At 35.7% G+C, this 24,689-nt stretch overlaps 1 protein-coding gene across 1 annotated transcript in view; it reads right to left on the bottom strand.

Moving 5' to 3' along the window:
- Window positions 1-23,234, bottom strand: part of LOC149846904 (nuclear transcription factor Y subunit A-5-like) — a 39,374-nt gene extending 16,140 nt beyond the window's left edge. Inside the window, exons 1-4 of the mRNA XM_089992883.1 lie at window positions 23,129-23,234; window positions 15,137-15,485; window positions 8,807-8,919; window positions 8,646-8,717 (exon numbers count right to left, since the gene is read on the bottom strand). Coding sequence (XP_089849009.1) covers window positions 8,646-8,717; window positions 8,807-8,919; window positions 15,137-15,377 — 426 coding nt within the window. The 5' untranslated portion in view covers window positions 15,378-15,485; window positions 23,129-23,234. The remainder of the gene's footprint in view (window positions 1-8,645; window positions 8,718-8,806; window positions 8,920-15,136; window positions 15,486-23,128) is intronic.
- Window positions 23,235-24,689: the final 1,455 nt, after the last annotated feature.

Below are 24,689 nucleotides of genomic sequence, written 5' to 3'. Positions count from 1 at the left end.
TTACATTTTAACACTCCCCCTCAAACTTACGGTACAATGAGCAAAAGTTTGTCTAAGAGAAAGTGAAATCGAGGAGCAGCGAGAGGCTTTGTAAAGAAGTTTGCTAACTGATATTCTGAAGTGACATGGCAGATCAATTATCCCGTGTAGATATTCCTCTCTGACGTAGTGACAATCCATTTCGATGTGTTTGGTGCGTTCGTGGAATGTTCTGTTACTGGCAATGTAGATCGCACTTTTGTTATCACAACACATTTGTGAAGTCTTTGTTGCTTCAGCTCCCATGTCAGCAAGCAGTCGTCGGAGCCAAACTACTTTCATGGTCGTGGTTGCCATGGCTCTGTATTCAACTTCGGTAGATGAGAGAGATACCTTCTGTTGCTTTTTACACCTCAACGAGATCAATGATTCCCCTAAAAAGACACAAAAGCCAGTGGTTGAGTGTTTGTTATTGGGATCACCTCCCCAATCAGCATCAGTATATGCAATTAAATCAAGAGAAGAGGAGGAAGATAAGAAAAGTCCTCGTGAAAGAGAGGACTTGATGCATCTGATAATACGCATGACTGCTCCCATATGAACAGAAGTAGGAGCATGTTGAAATTGACTTGTTGTATGAACAGCATGTGCTATATCTGGTCTGGTAATGGATAGATAGGAAAGTGCCCCGACAAGCTGTCTATAAGGAGTAGGGTCTGCAAGAAGTTCTCCATCATCAATCTTCATTTTAACATTAACAACTTCTGGAGTGTCAACTTTCTTATCATCAGTAATACCAGACCTGAAAACAATATCAAAAGCAAATTTAGTCTGAGATAATAAATATCCTCTAGGAGAATAAGCAACTTCAATGCCTAAAAAGTATCTCAACAAGCCCAAATCAGTCATTTCAAAATGAGATTTAAGAAGTGTTTTGATTGTTTCAACTCTCTGTTTATCGCTTCCGGTGATGATCATATCATCCACATAGAGAAGAAGCACAATGATCCCTGCATCAGAATTCTTAATAAACAAAGCAGTGTCAGTTAAACAGAATTGAAAACCAATATCAATCATAACACGACTAAACCTATCATACCAAGCTTTTAGTTCTTGTTTAAGTCCATAAAGAGTTTTTTCTAAGCGAAGGACTTTACCCTTAGGAATACTTAGACCAGGAGGGGGTTCCATGTATACTTCTTCAACTAGCTTTCCATTTAAAAAAGCATTTTTGACATCCATTTGAAAAATAGACTATTTTTTTATAGAAGCTAAGGCAATTAAGGTTCAGACAGTAGTCATACGAGCCACCAGAGCAAAGGTTTCTTCATAATCAATCCCATATTCTTGGGCATAACCTTTGGCTACTAAACGGGCTTTATATCTTTCAAGAGTACCATCACTCTTGGTTTTAATTTTATAAACCCATCGATATCCTATAGTTTTCTTCCCTGAAGAAAGATCTTGAATATTCCATGTAGAAGCCTTTTCAAGTGCATCTAATTCAGCTTTCATGGCTTCTATCCATTTGATATCATTTTTTGCTTGAAAATATGTGGATGGTTCTTCATATGAGTGAATTAATGCAATAACTGCCCTATATGTGGGTGAGAAAGACTCGTATGATACAAACTTTCCTTGAGGCCTCGAGATTCGGGATGATTGTCTAGTTGGAATGTTAGAATATTTTTCAAGTGCACATGGAGGATTAGACTCTTGTCGACTGGAATATTGAATACTAGTATCTCTATGAACTTCTTCATTTTCAACATTAAGATCAATAATTCTTTGATCATCATCAAAGTTACAATCAAGGTCATATTCATCAGATGTTGATATTAGATCTAGCAAAAAGGAGTACTCAGTGACGTCTTTTAATTTTCTAAAATCAAAAAAACTTTCCTTTTCAAGAAAGGAAACATTTCTAGACACATAGTTTATTATTTTTGAAGTCAAAACATCTATAACCTTTCTGGTTTTTAGCATATCCTAAAAAGGCACAGGGAATCGCACGAGGGGAAAGTTTATCATTTTTGCCAGTAAATATGAAACATTTGCACCCAAATATTCTTAGTCTAGAGTAGTCTGGAGAAATGTTCATAAGTTTTTCAATGGGAGTGATATTTTGTAACGAAGAAGATGGCATCCTATTAATGAGATAGGTGGCAGTTAAGGCAGCTTCTGCCCAAAAGTCTTTCGGGACTTGATTTGCTATTAATAAAGTCCTAGTGGTTTCTATAATATGGCGATGTTTTCGTTCTGCCAGTCCATTTTGTTGAGGTGTATAAGGACAAGATCTTTGATGTGTGATGCCATGCAATTTAAGATAATTTTGAAAATCTGTGAATAAAAACTCTCCCCCTGAATCTGTGCGAAAAATAGTAATATCATTTTGAAACTTGTTTTTAACCATATTATGAAAAGTTTGAAAGTATGAAAATACTTCAAACTTATGTTTGAGAAAGTACATCCACGTATGTCGGGAGAAATCATCGACAAAAATAACATAGTAAATAAATCCTCCTTTAGAAATTACTGGTGCAGGACCCCAAACATCCGAGTGTATTAATTCAAGTGGTCTTGAAGAGAAAAAGGTTCTGTTCTGAAATGGTAATCTTTTCATTTTGCCGAGAATACAATCTTTACAATCAAATGATTCAGAGTTACAAAATTTCCCTAGATTTAGAAAATGTTGGATTTTGGCTATATGTGGGTGACCAAGTCTCTTATGCCACAGTTCCAACTCTATTTTTTTAATATTATAACAAAAAGCTTTCTTCGGCATTTCCAAAAAATCCATGTAATAGTCCTCCTTCTCTATGGCCTTACCCAATCAGCTTGCCTGACTGGCGATCCTGTACCCAACAACCATGAGAAGAAAAAGAAATATTACACCCATAATCAGAAATTTGAGATACAGATAAAAGATTTAAATTTAATTTGGGAACATGTCTAATTTCTGGAATAAAAAAATATTTTTGTTTTATAAATTTTTTCAAAATTTCTTATTCCTTCTATTTCAAGAGAAGTCCCATCAGCAGTAAAGACCTTTGACACACTTGTTTTATTTTTAGCACATTTGGATAGACTTTGATTATTTGAAGTCATATGAAAAGATGCACCAGAGTCAAGAAGCCAAGAAATTTTACCTAGATCAGAAAAAGATGAGGTTGTTGCGCCGGTTGAAGCTTCAGATGAGGAAGAGGCACCTTTGATGAGAAGCTGAAGAATCTCCATTAGTTGGGCCAGGGAAACTGGTGCATCCTGATCTTTAGGCTCCGATCCAGCAATTGCAACTCTTTTTTCTCTCAGCTCCTTAAGTTTGGGACATTGTGGCCTGTAGTGTCCCGGTTCATGACAGTGATGACAAATAACTTTCTTCTTATCATAGTCACCATTTTGTCGGTTAAAGTGAGGAGGCCTATATGATCGAACATGATTCCCTGGTCTAGACACGGCTAAAACGGAATCATCTTCAATTTTTAAAGAACCTTTCCGGAGACGATTTTCTTCCATTGTTAACTCTTCAATAGTTTCAGCAATAGAAAGAATTTTTCCCCGGTGAAGTAGGGCCGATTTAGTGGTTTCAAATTCCGGCCTTAATCCAGTGATAAACTGGTAAAAATGTTCAGCATCGAGTTGTTTTTTACGAAGCTCGATGTCTTCGGCACAATGCCACTTTGGTTCTAAAAGGAAAAGTTCTTCCCAAAGTTCGGACAACCCATTGTAATATTCACGAATAGTTGTCTCCTTGTGTCATCATTCGAACTTTTTCTTGGAGGTTGCACACGTGTGCAATATCTTTAAAGGAATACATATTCTTAAGATATTCCCATGCCTTATCGGCATGATCAAATTTGGCAAGACTTGAGCATTTTTTAATGTCAACGCTATTGATAAGCCATGACATTATCTTCGCATGAGATATTCTCCATTCTTTCCATTTCTTCTCGTATGAGGCAATAGCCTTGATTTTCTCTTCTTCCGATAGAGGGACCTCTTTATCTCCCTCCTTTTTAGTAAGAGATAGCTTAGGTTCCGAATCGAAACCATCCACAATCCCCCATAAGCCTTTTCCCCATATATGGTGCTTCATGATTGAAGCCCATGTTACATAGTTCGTATCGCTTAGTTTCATAGGCATGATGGTGACTTTATCATTGTCATCCATCGATTACAAGGAGAGAAAGAATAGGGATAGAAGAGAAATAAGAAGGAAAACGAAAAAAAAAAGAAGAAAAAATAATACAACAAGATGTGAAATCTTCTCTAATGAAGTGATAAAACACTTCTCTTCAAGTGACAAACATTTTTGCAAACGGGCACGGAAACCGAGGCAGCTTTTCCTCAAGATTTAGTACTTCTGCGGCTCTGATACCATGAAATGAAATGGGGATCTTTGAAACACGAGCTTAGATTAACAAGGGCAAGTGTCAAGAATGACACTAAAGCATAACCCTTAAAAAGGGTATAACTGAAAACAAAATAAAAATAAAAATGTATTCTTTATTGATATGAAAAACCAATTGCTTAAGAAGCATTGGAATAAAATACAAGAGGGGCTGCACCCCTTTATATACACAGCTGAAAGAGGACTCAATAGAGCTGTTGGATGTGTCAGTCCAACAGCTCTATTGTTAGTCAAGTCTGGACAGGACTTGACTAGCAACAGTCATTCTAGTTCAAATTGAACTAGATGACATAAAGACAAAAAATAAAAATAAAGGAAAAAAATTACAGAAAAGAAAGAAATGAAAAATGTATTTATATATATATATAATAATAATATAATATTATTATATATACATATGTGTACAGTTTTACATTTTAACAACCTGCATCTCCCGTTACATGGTATGCAAACCCTAAATCCATAAACCAGCCTTGTGAGAGTGTCTGAAGAGGTCCAACAGAATTATGGTTCTCTTGAAAGTCCAACTGACCAAAAGCAGCAGTAAACTCATCTAAATCATGAGAACTTACGACTGAAGGATGATAGGTACTGGAAGGAGCTTAGGAGCTTGGGGAGCCTGAACAAAATTCATTAGAGCACGTGGACCTGATCCAGATAGTGCGAATGTTGGGACAGCAGTTGCAAGAGCCCTAAAGCGAGCAGGAATCGGTACTGTGGGCGACCGATAAGTAAGAACATGTCGCCAATAACAGTTGAAAGACGTATGACCCTTCTTTTCACACATCTTACATACCAAATTTGTTTGATTAGTATAAGAAAAAGGTGTAGGGAGTATACCTGTCACACAGCCACTAGAATTGCGTCCAGGACCGTGTCCTCTTTCTTGAGAGGTGTTCAAAGTATGTGTTGCAACCATTACATCATGACTCACTTCATCCTTCTAAGACCCAGATGATATGTTAAACATCGCTTCATATTGTGCAGTCGATCAAAAAGAATGTGAGGAACCATACTAGTATAAACTGTAATAAACATATTATATTCATGCCCAAGGCCTCTAACCGTTTTTGTGTATATATCCTCGTTTGACAACGAAGAGCCTATGGTTGCAAGCCGATCCACCAAAACTTTGATCTTGTCGAGATATTCAACAATAATTGAATCTCCCCTTTTTAGTTCTGTAAATTGTACCTTTAACTGATAAATCTTGAGAGTGGAAATCTTTGCATACCATTTATGTAAAGTATCTCATAACTCTTTTGTTGGAACTCCAGATGAAATATGAAGAAGAACTTCATGGGAAAGAGTGGTCGTGATAAATGCTACCGCAGACTGATCATTTTTGTGCCACAAAATAAAATATGGATTTCTAACCATGTCTTTAGAGCTTTCTCTGCGCTTTTATCCTGCTCTGAGATTGTTTGGGGAACGAACTCTAAGGGTACCGAAATCGACCCATCAAGGAGCCCTATCAGATCATGACTGCCGAGAAAAGGAATGATTTGTTTATTCCAGGTAATGAAATTAGAAGAATAGAGTTTTTCAGTAACTAGGTGATTAAGAAAGAAAGCATTGATTGTAGCCATCGGAAGAATAAAAGAAAGGAATGACAAAAGGAATAAATAAATAACTAACAGAACAGGTAATTTGCGCTCTGCGTAAGGGATTTTTTTAGTCTCCTTTTTTTTAAAACGGTAAATCAGAAAGGAGTCAGAGAATAAACTCTAGTAATATTGATGCATAGAAGAGGCCAAAAACTGATGACATATACATATAAAATATAAAATCTATATGTATATATTTAATACTATCAGACCCTTTTTTTAACAGAATTAAAGGTATGAGTCAGATCTCATGATGGTGAAAACCAGAATCACGTTAGATCTGGTCTGACATGAGATTTGAAGGAGAGAAAACTCGAGAACAAGATACACGAAAGAAAAGAAAAAAAGGATTTGAGAAACAAGAAACGAGAAAATCGAGAGAGGAGAAAATCAAATCTGATTAGGGAAATCAAATTTGATTGGAAAGAGAGAAAAGAAAAGTTTTCAAGAAGATAAAATCAGATATAACGTGATCTGATAGAAAATACCCTTTTGTAGCGATTTGACAAAGGAAGAACATGAAGGGAGATATCAAATTGATTCCTCTTTTTTTTTTGGAGATCGATTTGATTGATATCAGATCTAAGGAAATTGACAGCAGATCTGATAAAATAAGAAAAGAGGAGAAGGAATCAAACCTATTGATGAGATCTGAAGAAAGAGGGATGTTCGGGAAGAAAGGAAGATCTGCAGCCCGGATCGACGAGGGTTACCTCTTATGCTGCTCTAATACCATGTGAGATTTCTTGGAGAACTGCCCCTGCACAACACATACAAGAAAAAAGAGAAAACCGTGAAAAACAGCAGGACGTCTCACCCTAACTGGGTGACGCCTTTTGATATTTATATGTTGGCTGTTACAGTTACAATAATGCCCCTCTCTCTTTATGACATTTTTAGATAATGCATATCGGGTCTGGATATGGATCGAAACCCTGTGTATATTCAAACAAATACATCTAGCAGGTCTGCTTGTGAAGATGCAGACTACACCCATGATTTCTAATAGGTGGGTCTAGGTGCACCGAGAGCACTCCTCCCACCCCCCATTGTTACTATATACATAGAAGGGAGATCATCCTCCCACAAAAAAAGTTAGGCCACTTGTTCTCACCTTCAAAAATCATATTTTAATGACTATTACGGCAAATGTGAATGTAAGATATGATCTGCATGAACAAATTTGGATCAAGTTTTTTTGGTGTCTAGATAGGAATTTATAAGGATGTAAAAACCAATGGTTTGAAATTTCTGAATTACAAAATTGTATCTGCATATCAAAAAAGTTTCATCTAAGAGCTAGTTCCTTGGTTTTCAACCATGCAGATCACATCTCTATAGTCAGTTACATATAATTTCTTTTCATGAAAACATACATATGTATATTGACACATACACATGACCAAGCCCCATCTCCAAGGTTTACAAAACTTGTGTAAAATAAATTGTGTATGTAATCAATAAAAAAATCACAAAATGTAATTACAAAACAAAGGACAATTTTTTCACAGATGGGAAAATTTATGTTGTGGCCGCATACTAGACTGTGTCCATGAAATATCATGGCATATATGTGTGATGTCTGATATCATGTTCTATTGACACAAGACAAGCATTCTAAGTGAAGTGTTCACATGATACAGACTATCTACGAATATGTATAACTACTTATACATATTAGACATTATTTCATGGAGAAGTATCCAAATCCCATTTAGGCAAATATATCACGGCAACCTTTAAAATCAAACTTCACAAGTTTATCCTTCCACCAAATTCTCAATCACCTTTCCATTCAACTGAATAAGCATAAGATAATCCTGCAGTGAATCATCCAAAATTCAGACTAGTTTCACTTTGAGAATCGAAGTTACAAAACATATTTTCCAGTTTAGGACAGTTACAGGTGATTCCATTAAATCTAGCAGGTTGAAATGTCATTCTTCAAAGATATCTCTTCAATGACAGACGTGAGTCAACTCAGCCCTCAACTCCAGTAAGCTCCCCCAGGCACTCGTTTTCATACCTAGGAAAATCCCATTCCAACCACCAGCTAGAAATTGAACAGCATTTGCAGAGAGGATAACCCCTTCAGTGAAAGATTGCTCTTCCGCAAACCATTCCTGTTGTGCATACTCTTACCTACACACCTTGTCCACCATCTCAATGTGCAGACTCCATTACATTTGAAGTGCTTAATAAAGAACGCTTTCCCACAATCTATGATACACATCAAAAAACAAGTACAAACCCAGAAATGCTAGTTCCAGCATGAATAAGATACCTATTGAGAAGGCCATTAAAGTGAAGATAAGTACCTTGATTATTGAACCTATACAAGAGAAAAGACGGCATCCACTATACCACACTTGAAAAGCTTTACTCAATCCTTAAACTACTGCATCTCTCATACTATGGTTGCGAGGAAGAAACAAAATTGCATTCGCAATAACTTTGGAAAGTTATGAAGCCAACGCAAACTATTAAATGAAAAAGACTGAATATACAAACAGCTAAAACCATGGTGCAAATGACTAAGCACTACAGCTGCTAGATAGCATATATTGGTTGAGCTTGTGCTTGTATATCGCAGACTTTGATGTGCCTATATTTCTTTTATGATTACTAATGAAGCAAATAGAACTTACTTCAATAGGTGACCCATAAGCAGGGATTGTACCACCAAAGTATGGCTCCACATGTGGATATGCAACAAATGGCTGCAGCACAAACAAAAGGAAACTCAGTAGACAAAAAGTAACCATCAAAAGGACATGACAAAATCCCCCCCTCCAGATGGATGACTCACATAGAAATGGCTACCATCCACTTGTGCATGCGGAAAACTATACCCTGGAGTACCTAGTGATAATACTGACTTCATACCGCCCTGAACACCCTTTCCATATGCCTCAGCATATCCTAAATAGGACATAATATGAGACTTGTAAAGTTGGAGAAAAACAACCATAGAAAAGATTTAGACAAATGTGGAATCTTACAGAAGGATAATCACTTAGTACAAAAATTCAGAGAATTTTTTTAATTTAAATTAGATGTTTCAGGATCAAGAAAGTGGTAATACTGGTTCATAACTTCATACCAACTAAACACATTTTTCACAAAAAAATAAATTAGATGTGTTCATGATCAAGGAAAGAAAGCACTCAAGCTGTCACATATATAAACTAACAAAGAGACTAGCCAACTCCAAAAGGAAAGAGTAAAAGAAATAATTTCAAATGTCAGTCACTTGGAAGGTGCAGTTAAATAAGATATCCATGCTTAAATTTAATCAATAAATGTTCCTGGTGCTGACCAAATTCAAAGCACTTACCATTAAGAAAAGAAGAATGGCTAACTTACAGAGAGAATTACCATATGTGCAATGAGAAGATGTTCATTATCCTTACCCACAAACAAAGTCTGATAAAAAATGAGGGCAATATGGCCATTTACCATCTGCCTGGTTGATGCCACTATTGAGTAGCATTGTTGTAAAATGTAACATAGCATTGGCAGCCAGTGTCATCAATATTGTATCATATTGTACAATATGATATGTTGTATTGTGGAATCAGTCTCTAAATCGATACGATGTACCCTCCTGTATCGGGAAATTTACAGTTATCGACCCGTATTGAACTATATTGTACAATACAGGGATGTATCGAATTGTATAATATGATACACCTTGTATTGTGTGAGTCTACCACATTTTTTTTCCTTTTCCAACGCTGGAGAAGTGGCGACTGGCCACTTATGGAGCTTATTTTTAAGAACTCAAGGGTCACTTGACCCTATTTTTTGCCTACTCCCCAAACCTCATTTTCTAGCTAACCATTGATTTTTGAGATAAAACTAGCCCCCAAAATTAGAGCTTTTGCTAAATCCAAGCCCTACTAAATCTACCCATTTCATCCTAGCCAACCTTTTTTTGCCTATAACCCTGAAAACCAAGCCTTAAGGATTGTATGAGATTGAAGTTGAAGGACTTACAGCAACAAAACCAAGGGTAAGTTTATTTCTTTTTATGTTGTTACAAGATATTTTTTTTCATTTTCGCCCCTAACCCCTTTTTTTAGCCCCAAGTGTGTTGTTCAGCCTAGTTCTATCTGTTTTCACCATAAATCACCTATTTTTCTGCTCTTAAACTTTAAAATCATGCCTTAAGAGGTCGATTGAGGGTGGGTGATGCTGCCTAAACAATACAGCATGAAAACATTGCAAAGCGATGGACTTGGGGACAGGTTCGAGAGAGATCGTAAACTATGACTTTTGTGGTTTTATAATACATGGTAGATTGTTGGATTGTATAGATTTATAAACCACATTGTGGGGCATAGCAACTCCACCCTACGATTATGTCTCCATCGTATTCCTTCTCACTTTCATGTTGAGCTTAGTATGAGCGTTATAAAAGATGATTAAAGAAAGGAGCAAGTATATGCAGCATTTTCTAGACAAAAATTGTCAAAGGTTGTCCCTAATTCAGAAGATGAAAATGACCCATCAACTATGTCACATAGGTGTGAATGCGGATGCAGATACGGGTGCAGGTGTGAGGGGTGTAACATGGCAATTTCAAAAATAATGATGAGGAGCGACAAGACCTTTATGCAATAGCAAATAATGAAGATGAGGAGCGACAGGAGCCACAAGGCCCATACGTTATTTGTGAATAAGAACGTAAAATGTTTAATGATGAAGAAGATTGATGAGTTTTGTTATTTTGGGTTCTTTTTACTTTTGTCTAAAAATTTTTATGTAACTAAATCTCATGACATGTTATTGACTTTATGTATGTCTATGTTATTTACTCTATGTAGTAAACTAATAAATTTCACCTTATTTTAATGGCATATCTATCATCTACATTTATTGTTTCGTTGATCGCCTAATCTTAATGTTTAACTTAAAGGTTTTTTTCTTGTATTCAATGACTTTTTTTATTTTTTATTTTTCTTTTTTAGATTTTCCCCTAATTTTGTGATCTTTTTAAAGTTTTTCAAAATTTTAAGTGTAGTTATTTTTCAAACTTATCATGAGTTACAATATGCTCATGCCCTGGCCCTTCCAATACAGGTTCTGAAAAAAAATTTACAACATTGTTGGCAGCACTACCACGGTATAAATATCACATTTGGGACAGACATTGGATGACTTTCACTATGCCCTAATGTTTGTAACCTTAATTAGGACTAAGCACTAAATACGAAAAAAGGCACAGTGACAGTCATCCAATATATGTCCCAATAGAGGCTCGAGTAGGAAGAGGGCAAACATTGGATGTACAGATATTGGAGGACACAAATAAAGTCTCAAGTAGGAAGATGGCAAATTAAAAACAGTTTTCATCCCTTCTTGCTCAATCTTCTCCTACACGAAGTGGCAATCAATGTGGATATGTTTTGATCCATCATGAAACATTGGATTAGCTTCATATGCCAATGCACTTTTGTTGTCACAATAATGATTAACAGACTTGTACTAAACTCAATATGATTCAATAAGCCCTAAATCCATATTACCTCTAGAACTGTACCCGCTAAAGCTTTTATACTCTACTTCAGTGCTCAAACATGCAAGACTCACCTATTTTCTACTCTTCCATGATATTAAATTCTCTATGACGTATATATACAATAACCTAAAATGAATCTTCTTAAATCTGGATCGCCTACCTCATCAGCATCCAAAAAGGCAAATAAAGAATTTATTCATATATGTGGCATGTTTACATTATAATAAATCAGTCCATGTGATATTGTTCCATGTAAACCTTGGTTGACTGAATATGCAATATCTGGATGCATGTTCAATGGAATTCAGCATTAGCAACTGGAGCTCCATCTTCCTGATATTATCTTTCCCAACACTACCTGTGTATTTACTATTTACAGACCTACAATTGGATAATTTGAATATTTCCAGCATATCTGTTGCAAGTTTTTTATGTTTTAGTACTTTATTGGCTTACAATTGGACGACTTGAATCTTTCCAGCATATCAGTTGCAAATTTTTGATGTTTTAGTACAATCGAGGATTTACCATAATCAAATACAATTTGAAAAAAAACAATAACTTTCCATGATCTTTCATCTTAAATTTGTTGGCAGAAATTCTTAACTTCTTTTACCAATATCTTTGAACTTCCTGCAACCATGATGTCATCAGCATACTTGGTTGTTCCATATATATCTCTTCTTTCAATTCTCCACAAAAGAATGCATTTTTGACATACAGTTGATACAATGATCATTCGTATATGATAATGCTAAGTACGAGAAAAAACATGACTGTTCCGACCACTGGTTAAATGTTTCTTCATGGTTCATTCAATATTATATCCCTTGGTGACCAACCATGCCCTAAATCTCTCTATAATCTCATCTGATTGATATTTACCAAGGTCTTCCTCATCAAGAAAAGCCCAGTATCCAATATTTGTGGCATTAGAATAAATTAATCACATTCTCAAATGATGAAATAAATTTTTAATTAATTTATGCTTGAAGCCATACTTATGAATCTCCTTCTCAGAAAAATATAAAAAAGAAAAAATCTTGCAATATTTTCATACATTTAGTTATCTCAAAAAGTTCTTGGAAAATATCGGTACATATAAAATTTGTATAATTTATAAAAATTTAATAAAACAAACATTTCAAAAAAAGTGTTTTACCACGCTAACATTGTGATAGATGTGTCATATTTTCAAATTAGGTAAAATATCAGCCATTGAAAAAGCCATGATAAAACTGCATTATTTTTAAAATATTAGCAACATTTTTTACAATATTTGGAGCTTACAGTCTATACACAACCTGAGTACTAAAAAGTTCCTATATAGTAGGAGCTCCAAGAGCCAAGGAATGAAACAAAGGCCTGCCTATGAAAAAATTTAAAAGCACTAACAGTTGTAACTAGAAATCTTTTCTCTACATTAGGTTAATTATGCATAGCACAATCACACAAACTGCTAAAGTAATGAGAATAACTGAAACAGATGAAGATATAAAAATAAGAAACAAGAGATAGACTGACAAGATAACTGCCAACATGTAAAGAAACTTTGAAACAAAAACTATATTAAAAAATGAAAATAGAAGTCACTACCAATGTAGACCAACATGCTTTTGTATCATACCAGTGCCAGATAAAGGCATATAAGTTGAACATATTTCAGTTAGATTGTTCATTGACAATTGCACTATTGTAATATTTCAACAAAATTTTGGTGTTTGTAATATACCACAACAGGGTTTTAATACAAATAAGAACATTGGGTGCCACATTGAGAAATCTTAGTTGATAAGTCCTTTTCATATTGTTTTTTTTATTTTTTACCTCCTCTTACAATATATATAGACAGATTGATTGTTCACTTTATTCTTGACCTGCTTGATAAATAGGAGGGATGCAATATTGTAGTTGAACATAAAACAGCTAATATCATTACGAAGAACTCCCAAAGGCACAGTAAACATATTAAGAGCAAGCTGTACACTATGTCACAAAGACACGACTACAACCCAATTTGTGACACGAGTTCACAATGCAAATTTGTAAAAAATTTTGAGAAGAGGACACAAGGGCATGGAATTTTTAAAATTTTTAATCAATAAAAACTATTTTTTGAAATGTCACATACTATGTCACAGGGACTCGGCAAACTGGGTGCCGCACCCACGTCGATGCGACGCGGGCAAATTCGGCACCCGGTGCAGTCAACCTGACCCTCGGTGCATTGACCGCACCCAGGGTCATTTATGTCCAACTTTTGGACTTTATATATATATATATATATATATATATATATATATATATATATATATATATATATATATATATATATATATATATATATATATATATATATATTTTGCCGCACCCCCGCACCCAAGTTTTTTGAAAGTGCCGCACCCCCGCACCCATGTGACATAGGTCACATATAAAAAGGAATTTCTAATGAAGAGAAGAGGGATGGTCCTACCCCTTTTTTGTCAGGTCCCGTTAGGACCCTCTAAAAATCATACTTTCAAGTATTTTTTGCTCGATCTGAACCATTAGATGTTTTTATCATTGCTTATTTACTAAGAAACATCTTTTTTCATATTGATTTGATGCAAAAATATAAAAATCTCATCATAAAATTTAGTATAATATCAACCATTGATTTTTGTACCTCTTTAAAATACACATCTGAGCATAAATTTTTTTAATCAAATACATGTTCTCTATTGAGTAAACAATGATAAACACATCTAACGGTGAAGATCAAGCAAAAATACTTGAAAGTACGATTTTTTTTGGGTCCTAATGAGACCTAATGAAAAGGGGGTAGGACCATCCACCTTCTCTCTAATGAAATATAGTTAAAATCATAAAAATATCAAAATAATTGTTGTTCGTCTTCAGGTCATATCAACATGTCCAATCTGTGACCCACTAGACATGGACCCTAAGTGGCATGTTGATGTCACTGTAACGTAGGTTTTACAAGTTTATCCATTGAAGAGTGGCAGACATATTGATAAGAGCATTATGTAAAGTTGGAACATCATTAATAATGGCATTGTTATAATGATTAAATCAAACGTTGGTGTTCAGAATATATGTAATTAGAGCAGTAATATAAATAAGAATACAGGTGCCACACACCCCCCACCCCACCCAAAAAAAAAAACAAAGAAACCAATTGAGAACTCTTGGGACTAAGTCTTCCTCTTTTGTTCTTTCCCCTCTATTATATGCAAAAACTCAAATTTATCAACTAGATGATGGAATGCATGTGCTTCAATATAGATCATAAATACCAACAATAGAATAATAATTATGTAAAAGAGATATCAAAATATTAGAGGCGCCATCTGATATCAAAATTTGTCAGTGAACTAAATGCCAACACACAATGAGTAACGAACAATGCCTATTTAATTAGTCCGACACTCTGAGTGCAAGGAGAAGATCGCAACAATCTTTTTCACCAAAAGTATCAGTTTCCACACAATGCCAATTAAAGGCACCAGTAGTTCTATGAAACTATTTTTTATTCGTTTTAAAACTGCCTAGAATGATGGTGACTACTACCAAACTGTGCCACCCCGAAGTCTTGTGCATTCCCATGTACCACACCTTGCATATCAAGTTGTGATTGACCAGTTGACTGACTAGAGGAGTCCCGGTCTTGCAATTGAACTCCAGATCGTTTGGCATGACCACACTGCTGTGTTGGAGATTCAGTGTTCAAGTTGAATGCCCTGCAAAGAGAAGGATGAGGAGCCAGTGCTCCAGTTGAACTCCACCAAAAAGGCAAGCATGGGGATGCTGTTTGACCAGAGCTTTGATCTGAATCTTTGTCTGTCACATGCTGCATGATTGCTTATTTTCAGTAACAGTAGCAGTTCGTGGTCCTGTCCAGGTCTGCAGGAAGGCAGCTATTGCAAAATTTGACAGGCTTTGCTCCTCGTAGATCATTTCACACCTACAGAAAAGTAATTGACAGAGTTTTGTAAAAGCGAGAACTGAAATTTTTGAGGTAAAATATTTGTTGAGAATGGAAATAAGTAACTTTCACAAGTTTGCACTTCCAAGAACAATAAAACTCACACTTTGTCATTATCCATGTTCTTAATCTTTTAAAATCACAAAGATAGCCTCTAATGACCTAGTACGGAAACAAGGAACAATGCTCCAAGATAGATCACTCAGACATAAAAGATGTAATATTATGGAGGAATTAAATGAGGGTGCACACTTGTAGCATTATTCATCCTATAAGAACATGAAGCTGTTCCTAGCAACTTCTAAAACCTTCTCAAGGCTGATGAAAGTGAATGACCATATCCATTGCAATACAGCACTTCCAAAACAAAGGTAAAAACAAATTAGTGAAGAGAGATGCTATCATAGATGAAAAGAGATCAGATCAGACATCAATCAAGAGAACTCTGATATGGTATGGACATAAAGACTGCATTTGTATCCCACAAAGATCACCAATTTCCATGGGGCTCATAAAGGGCAATTCAAACATAAAGGCAGTTTCCATCGAAAAAATGTCCTTTCCCTTCCTTTTTCCACAAAATCACCCTTTACAACATTTTGGTCTTTGTAAAATTGTTCCTCAATGAGAAATAAATCAGCTATGCTAAAAACAATCCACATTCTCAAGCTGCCAATTCATTTCGCAGGCTATCTTACCCGGTGCATACAAGTAAATCACTCTTAATTCCGTAGTTCTAAAACTAAAGGTTCACATGATTTGCTGCTAAATGTTCTCAAATTTCTTACGATGTAGGGCGCCCAGGAAAGGAACTACCATCACCTCCAAATAGGCACCTATTTTATTCTCCTTGATTCTAAACCAAGGAGCTAAAATGTTTTGACCCATACTGATATTGCCTAAGTCACTGTAAATTAGATCTGGTAGAACAAATGGTATCAAAGCAAAGTTTTCACATTTAATTATTTGACAATGGTGTTGAAGAGTTCAAAGCCAAATCTACAAATAAAGTGATATATCAACAATAATGTCCACTTCATTACAAAATAATCATAATGAGCTAAATAAAAATCAATTAAACAATTAAGAGCTATGTAACCGGGATGCGGCACTTAGGGTGCCGTACTGGCACCTGGACACGGAAAATGCCGTGTCTTATATTATATTATATTATATTATATTATATATTTTCAATATATAATATATATTTTAGATATATAATATATATATTCAGTATATATTTTAGATATATAAGATATATTTTAGATATAATATATATTTTAGATATATAATATATATTTTTTAGTATATATTTAGTCGTGTCCCCATACCCACATTTTTTGGAATTACCGTACTCGTACCCGTACCCGTACCCGTACCCATACATGTACTCGTACTCGTACTCGTACTTGTACTCGTACCCGTACCCGTACCCGTACATGTACCCGTACCCGTACCTGTACCCGTACCCGTACCCGTACCCGTACCCGTACCCGTACCCGTACCCGTACCCGTACCCAGGTGACATAGATTAAGAGGGAATGTAGCCCACTCAAGATTCTCATAAGTCAAGGTATCCCATCGTTAAGTGCAATATTTGGCACACCTCCAGGAACAACATGAAGATCATGTCAAGTACCCTATATTTTCATGTAAGATAGGAGCACAATCAAAGACCAATAAAAAACGATCTTTTGCTATTACAAGCATGTTCTTTAGGATCAGCTTGACAAGAACCATGTAGCTGCTCCAATGTAAACTTCTTAACTTGATGCAAGGAACAGTCACAAATCAAGGTTTATGAAATAGCAGATCTTGCACTTCCTATTTTGACAACCAGGCAAAGCTTCTACTCACAATGAAGGTTAGGTTGCCAATTATATCCATCCGCAACCAACCTAGCCTTAAAATTTTAGATACCCCCCATCCAATTTCTATTTGGCTGTATGCATCCATTTACTTGCAACAAATTCCTTGCATGAGGTCCTTTAACTATTTATCAGGTGTCACTAATGTGCATCTCTTGCACTTCCTCAGCCATAGCATATATCCATCTTTGGGATTGATACATTGTGACGAAAGCAAGGAATGATTCATAGTAACCTCCAAGTCCCTTCAAAGTGTAAGAAACCTTATTGAAATCCCTCATTTGTATGAATGCAAGATGATCACAAAAGGCCTTCATCTTTCCAAATATTTTGGCATTGAATGTTGTCTCTTACTCTCTCTTGAAGTCTATTCATTGTTCGCTATGTTACCTTCCTTCTTATATATGATAATAGGCACTTCATTTTTTAACATAAAAATGTAATAAAAACAAACACTTATGTTACGTACTGACACTCATGAGAGTCTTAGACACAAAGTATCCGGTTTCATAAGCTTTTTGTGTACCATACTTTTTTAATCTCATACCTGGAGGTGTCGAAGAGTCGAACCTGGTCACAAAACTTCAACCATTGTTGAATGAAGTACATATAGATCTCTCTCTCTCTCTCTCTCTCTCTCTCTCTCTCTCTCTCTCTCTCTCTCTCTCTCTCTCTCTCTCTCTCTCTCTCTCTCTATATATATATATATATATATATATATATATATATATATATATAGTGTGTGTGTGTGTGTATATATATATATAGGCGTGTCCACGTATGTAGCATTTCAAGGCCTGCCTAACACTTCATACCTATGTCCAGCAAGATGCAGGTGTTAGTGCCCCAATAAAGTAGGTTCTTTGCATAGAAACATCATGTTTAAATAGGATTGCTTAGCATCGCAATTTCTTAGTTCATCCTAGACTTTGCTATCCAAAGTCAACTACCTGTACAAGGATATTATATGAGAGGATCGAGTTCAACCCATACTAGGAGTCCTTGTTCCTTGGCCAAAAACTCATCATAAGGATTAGGAACAAAAACTATCCGTTTGTTGGTTATATCACCTTATTCCATAGAGATATATTTCAGTGTGGCTAGATTAGAACCATCAATGTGTCTGGAGTTTCAAGCCACGTTGTAAGCATAGGTTTCGATACAAGACTGTATCGGTCCAAACCTGACATGATATACCACTAAACCTCATTTCAAGGGTGTATCGCTCATGCATTGTGTGTATTGTGTGTATTGTATGATGCCGATATTGCTGAAGTTACATTTTTCTAATACTATTTTTTTATTTTTTCAAAGGTTTGGCCACTTTTGGCTAGACCTTTTAGATATAAAAGGATTGTTTCTAATCCTCGAACATACCTTAATGCATTTGAAAGGGTTTAGGTTTGAGAGTTGAGAGTTTTAAGAGTGAGACGTTTGGGGCCTTTTTGGTGATTTTCATCTTAAAGGTTGATTTTGTGCAAGAATGAGCTTCATTTTTTACCATTAAGCAGACGAAAGATGAACTTCATTATTTTCACAATTTTTTGAAGTTTTTGAGGTGAAAATTTTTCCTCTTTTCTTAAGCTTTTAAGCTTTTGGGGTGAGATGGCCTTGAATGATTCAGGTTGATAACAGTTTTTGTCTTTCTTATCTAAATCTATCAATGGAGGGATGAAGAGGCCAAAAAACACATAAATGAACTCTCACAAAAATATTGTGAAGTAGTTAATTTTGAAAAGTTTCCCAAGTGTAAGATTTAACTAAAGATTGTCGATGAGGTTGATGAGCTCAATATCTTCAATCACCATATTGCATGAGGTAGCTACTCTGAACGACCATGTGTCTCTCCTTATATTTAAAATGTATTTGCATTGAAGTAGGTGTTAAGACATATGTAATAATACATATATAGATGTATTCACCATAATACCCGATAGGGGTATTATGGTCTTTTCACAAGTACCCAATAGGGGTACTTGTTTTATTCCGTTTATTTTTCTGTTTTTTATTTTTCGTTTATTTGTTTTTTTAATGTTTATTGGGATGCCAAAGGGGCCCCACAATGGAGTCGTTGGGGCCCCCAACGGTCATAATTGTGACCGTTGGGGGCTCCCAACGACTCTATTGGGAGCCCCCTTTGGTCTCCCTTTGCTTATAAATAGGGGGAACCCCCTTGTATCTTGTATTGCTTTTAGAGAGCTCCTCTCCAATAAAAGGGATATTATTTTTATGTGTGTAGCCTTGTTATAAGGCCCTTCGTATATCCCTTGGTGGATTTCCTCTCTTATGCTTGTTTCGTTTGTCCGTGTTGGACATAGTGAATGCATTGACATTCTTGGATTCTTCCGCATACTTCATTAGAGTAGGTAGTTTCAAAGAAGGAATGGCACAGACTACACAGCTGCTGCAAGAGCCTACACAATCACTGACGAAGGTAATCCCAAACTCCAAGAAAGAAATTGTTGATGAATGTTCAAAGTTAGATTTGAACAAATAGAATCTTAAGAATCTAGGATATTAACTCCTCAAAAAAGAATCTATGATATTAGATAACGCTTTTTATGTTATGAATCATGATCTTTCAAATCAGCTTGAACTTTGAATGTTAAGACTGCACACTTTAGTTATTTATAATTGTGTGTTGACTCTATTTCTTCATATATTTAGTGCATTATTTAGCTTTGGACATAATCATTATTATGTTTTTTTTTTAGTTTTTCAAGATTATGTTGCACAATTTATGATTTTTACGATATGTTACAATATGGTACTTTTTTATCACAATTATCATATGAGTTACAATACGCATTTTACAACCTTAGTTTTCAAATGCATGATACATAGCAACGCACCTTTTCAAACTACATAACTGGAAGCAATAAGTCCAAGAGAAATCTTTAGAGAAAAACATTCTGTGGCATTGGGAGCTAAAGGAATGAAAGAGGAAGATTGAGTAGGAGAGGTAGAGAAGCAGTAGAGGATTATCGGGTGAAAGAATTTTTAAAACACATGTCAAAGGAGAAATAAAGATTTGTTTCTGATCTTAAAACAAACTTGCCACATGTTTTCCTTTTCGTTGTTACAGTAGGGTCTATCTGATTAGGCTGCCGATAGAGCTCAATGCCACCAGGGCTCGCAATAGATAAGTGAACAGATATCGATGCAGTGAGAGAGAACCAAAAATTTAATATAACCCAAGTTTGAGCACAAAATCATTGTTAAATCCTTCAAATTTTGATTTTAAATCTGCAATAAACTGAATGAAGTCCATACGAAGAGAAACGGCCAGAATATATATGCAAGAAAAGGACGAAAATACTAGTGCAATGAGAAGAATCAAAGAAGAATTAATAAAGAAAGATTGCTAAAGTAAAGATCAAAATATCTGATGATATGAAAAAAGAGGGACAACGAAAGAGAGATGATAAATAATGACTTGGGGAGGGAAGAAAGGAATATGGAGAGACCAATAAAGGAAGATGAGAGAAGAGAAAGTGGAAGATATAGAAGATAAGAAGAGAGAGAAAGAGTGGAAGTAACTTAATACATCCATATGGCAGTCCAACCAAATCTCACTAAGGCTCTAATATCATGAAAATCAATGGTATCGGTAAGTAAGAGGATGATGAATATCATAAGACAGTCGACAGCCTAGCCCCTAATACTTCCTCAATAGTGACAGATGAGCCATAAGTATTCTTTTATTATGACGACAGCCTTAAAGTGTGCAAATAAGTACATCCAATAATGACAACAATTACAAAAATAGGACAAAAGTAACATTTCTAAAGAAAAAAAATAATAGAACACCATAGAGGAAATAATGAACAAAGCAAAACATGCTAAAATTACAGAACTTCCCTCATATAACAGAAACCATTCAACAAGTGCTTCCATTTATTTTCCTTCAAAAATGTCATTGGTTACAAGTAGTTCAAGTTTCAACTTGCATTATCATCTAAAGTTTATTGTCCATACAACTAGAAGGCTGTATGTGCATGCTGCCTTCACCATGATGAAGTGGCTTAGAATAACTGTTCAAGAATTTGGATGTCAAACGATTTAATACTTCATCAAGATTAATAATTTTGTGTATACATAATCAAATTATGTGTGTATATGATGGACAATCATATCGCGATGCCTTAGTTTTACAAAACTAGCATGTCATACTAAGTGTATTTCAAGTTGCATCCCATACCAATGTCCATCTCTACATAAAATAAGCTCAAGCATATTTATGCTTTCGCAGTAAGAGATGTCATGCCAACAACTGATACGACAAAACAAACAGGTATCCTTTCCCTTATCAATAGCATCAGAGATCCTAACTCCAAGTGAAACTTTGATCCGCAATGAACTAAAAATATTTTACGAGATGCACAATGCACCAGCAGTAGCTTTGAGCAAATGCCTACCCTTTACAAGTCGCACCAAAATAATCAAGAGAAACAAACAAATACCTCATCCAAAAATAAGACCACAAGCAAGAACACTATGGAAATCCAATGCGACTGTCAAAAGGAAAAAAGCAAAACAAAAAACATAGCCTAACTCAAAGTTTAATAGACATTGCACTATCTAAGATCATTGTATGAATTCTTAGTACATAGTAATTTAAAATACGCCACATACTCAAGGAACTTTTTCTTTTAAAGACTATCATAACATAATAAATTGCATGTATTTTTATTCCAAGTTAATACACTAGAACATTTAATTAAGTCATATCAAATCACCCAAGCGTGCAGCAGACATCCTTTAGCCTTTAATGATTCTCAAGGTGAGATATAGCACATTTTGGATTTTCAATTATATATCGAGGCCCTATAACGGACTGAACCATTACCACTAAAAATATTACAAAACTCTGTCACTTGCTACATTTTCCCCATTTTACTTCAAACAACAGAAAGTACAGAGACCCAACACAAGTTAGTGGTTGTCTGGCCACAACAGATAAGAATTTGAATGAACCTTTCAAACTCACGTCGAATGCATTTGATTCGGTTCGAAACTTATCAACGAAATACTATAGTATGGTTTACATGAATTGCAAAGAGAGGCCTATTAAAAGATAAAGATAAAACAATATCCTTGCAGAACATATCTGCTTAATCGGCCTTCATAACTCAACGCAAACTCTGTACTCCATCTTGCAACAGCTTAACCGGATAAACCAACATACCCAGTTAATGAAACAGATAAAACTTCGGGAACAATCATTCGCTAGGTTTCACGTTCCTAAACTGTCCCAATCCGTTAGCTGAAAACATATAGAAAATGGTGTAGCGGGCAAAACTGCGGGAGAGAGAGAGAGAGGGAAAAGAAGCAACGCGTTGGTCATCCAAAGAGAAAATCGATACGGCGAAAAAAAACCCGAACTAATCCTTAAATTCAACAAATGAATCAAAGAATCTCGCCCTCAAGAAGTACACACAATCCACCAACTCACAAAATAAACGAAAAAAAATGGAAGCAATTGTTACCAATAAAAGAAAAAAATCTAGATGTGATGAAACTCAAAAAAGAACAAAAAGTACAACAAATGAACGATCCAAATGTTCATTAAAAAAATGAACTATCCAAATGACCAAGACAGAACAACCTATCAATCTCCCACAGCCAACATCCACAAGACAGCTGCGGACGCTCAACGGCAGACAACAAACAACAAGCAAAAAGGGCTAGAAGAGGAAGAATGATTGAACAAAAAAGGTGAAAAAAAAAAGTAAGAAGAAGAAGAAGGCATACTGTGGTGGTGTTGGGGTGTGGTAACGGTGAGAAGCAGCAAGGAAGAAGGCATTCTTCCTGGCTCGAAACCCTTTGGCACTTCCTCTTCGTACCCTTCTTCCCACCCGCAAAAACAACGCCTCTCTCTCTCTCTCTCTCTCTAAAAAAAACTTCCACTCCTCGTCTCTTTCGCTTCCCCGACACACCTTTTTGTTTTTTTTTTTAAAGTTTTTGCCGAAACCTCTTTGTTTAGTTTTGTTTAGTCTGCTGTTCATTTCATTCCATTCCAAGTTTCCAACGATCCGCCCTCATTTCCCCACCCTCGATTAAAAAATTGAAATAACTAAAGTTACATACTTAACCTTTTCTTCCAGCTCGTTTTACTTGTGTGGATTTAAAGCTCCGTTCTTCGTTTACTTCAATTGGGGTTTTAGTTTTACCCCATCTACACAAAACGAACCACTTTCTTGGCTTTAAGGGCGGGAAAAAGGAAACCACGAAATCCACATTAGAAAGTGGTAGCTTTGGATAAAAAACAATCCATTATGATTCATAAAATTAACTCTTAAATTATTGGTTTGCTTCTATTTATTTGATAATGATATGATTGATAATGTCCCATTTTTATCGCAAGATTTGTCGTTGCCTGCGATGTGCACTTCCTCGTTACCTGCGGTTGACACTTCCTGGGTGCTCCAGGAAGTCGACTCCAAATATAAAGATTACTTTAAAGATCGGCGCCTTCCCCCATGACGGGAGGTACGGAGCGGTCAGCTCTGATCAGCCGCAGTGACCGTTCGCCTTTCCGTGCTCTCTCTCTCTCTCTCTCTCTCTCTCTCTCTCTCTCTCTATATATATATATATATATATATATATACATACTCCGTGGGCTGTGGGTCCCACGGAAATTTCTGATGGGTTCGATCGACGGGCCCAGGTGATGATGCGCCCACCCAACAAGCGTTGAGCTCATTGGTGATTCGGACTTGGCGAGTGGGGTGGTGATGAGGTTGCTGAGTGCAATAAGATTGCACAAATATTTGTGCATTAAGCACCTGATCACCCTTAATCTTTGGGACGGGGCCTATCAGGTGACGCGATCTGATGCTTAATGCACAATTCTAGATTTGAACTCTCAGATCAATCCCCATTAGCACACAAGTATGTATGCACCTTTGACGAGGGAGGGTTTCTCGTCATCAAAAAAAGATACAAAGATATTTTTATTTTTAATCAATAAAAAGGTTTTTTTGTTTAAATATATTTTTTAAAATAATATTTAAAATAATGATCATACGCGTTAAGACATGTCATAAGGGCATGCTGCCGAAATGGCGTCTGCTTGTGACATACAGGGCAATTCACATGAGCGCACTATAAACGCCATTAATCATTTTATGGCAGAAAAAACGTATTTTGTTTAAACAAAATAAAGGAAACATCTGACCGATATATAGCTATAACGTATATGGGAGCTTTGGTATACGATCCATGCTGAAGCAATCAAATTTTCTTTTCTTTTTTTTAAGGAATGAACCAATCAAAATTTCAAAAGCCAGTTTTAGACTGTTTTACAAACTCC

Source organism: Nuphar pumila, chromosome 2 (genome assembly GCF_984573655.1).
Source record: "Nuphar pumila chromosome 2, dmNupPumi1.hap1.1, whole genome shotgun sequence".
Classification (NCBI taxonomy): Eukaryota; Viridiplantae; Streptophyta; class Magnoliopsida; order Nymphaeales; family Nymphaeaceae; genus Nuphar; species Nuphar pumila.
The sequence above is the reverse complement of the archived record's forward strand: the minus strand, read 5'-3'. Positions and strand labels throughout refer to the sequence as shown.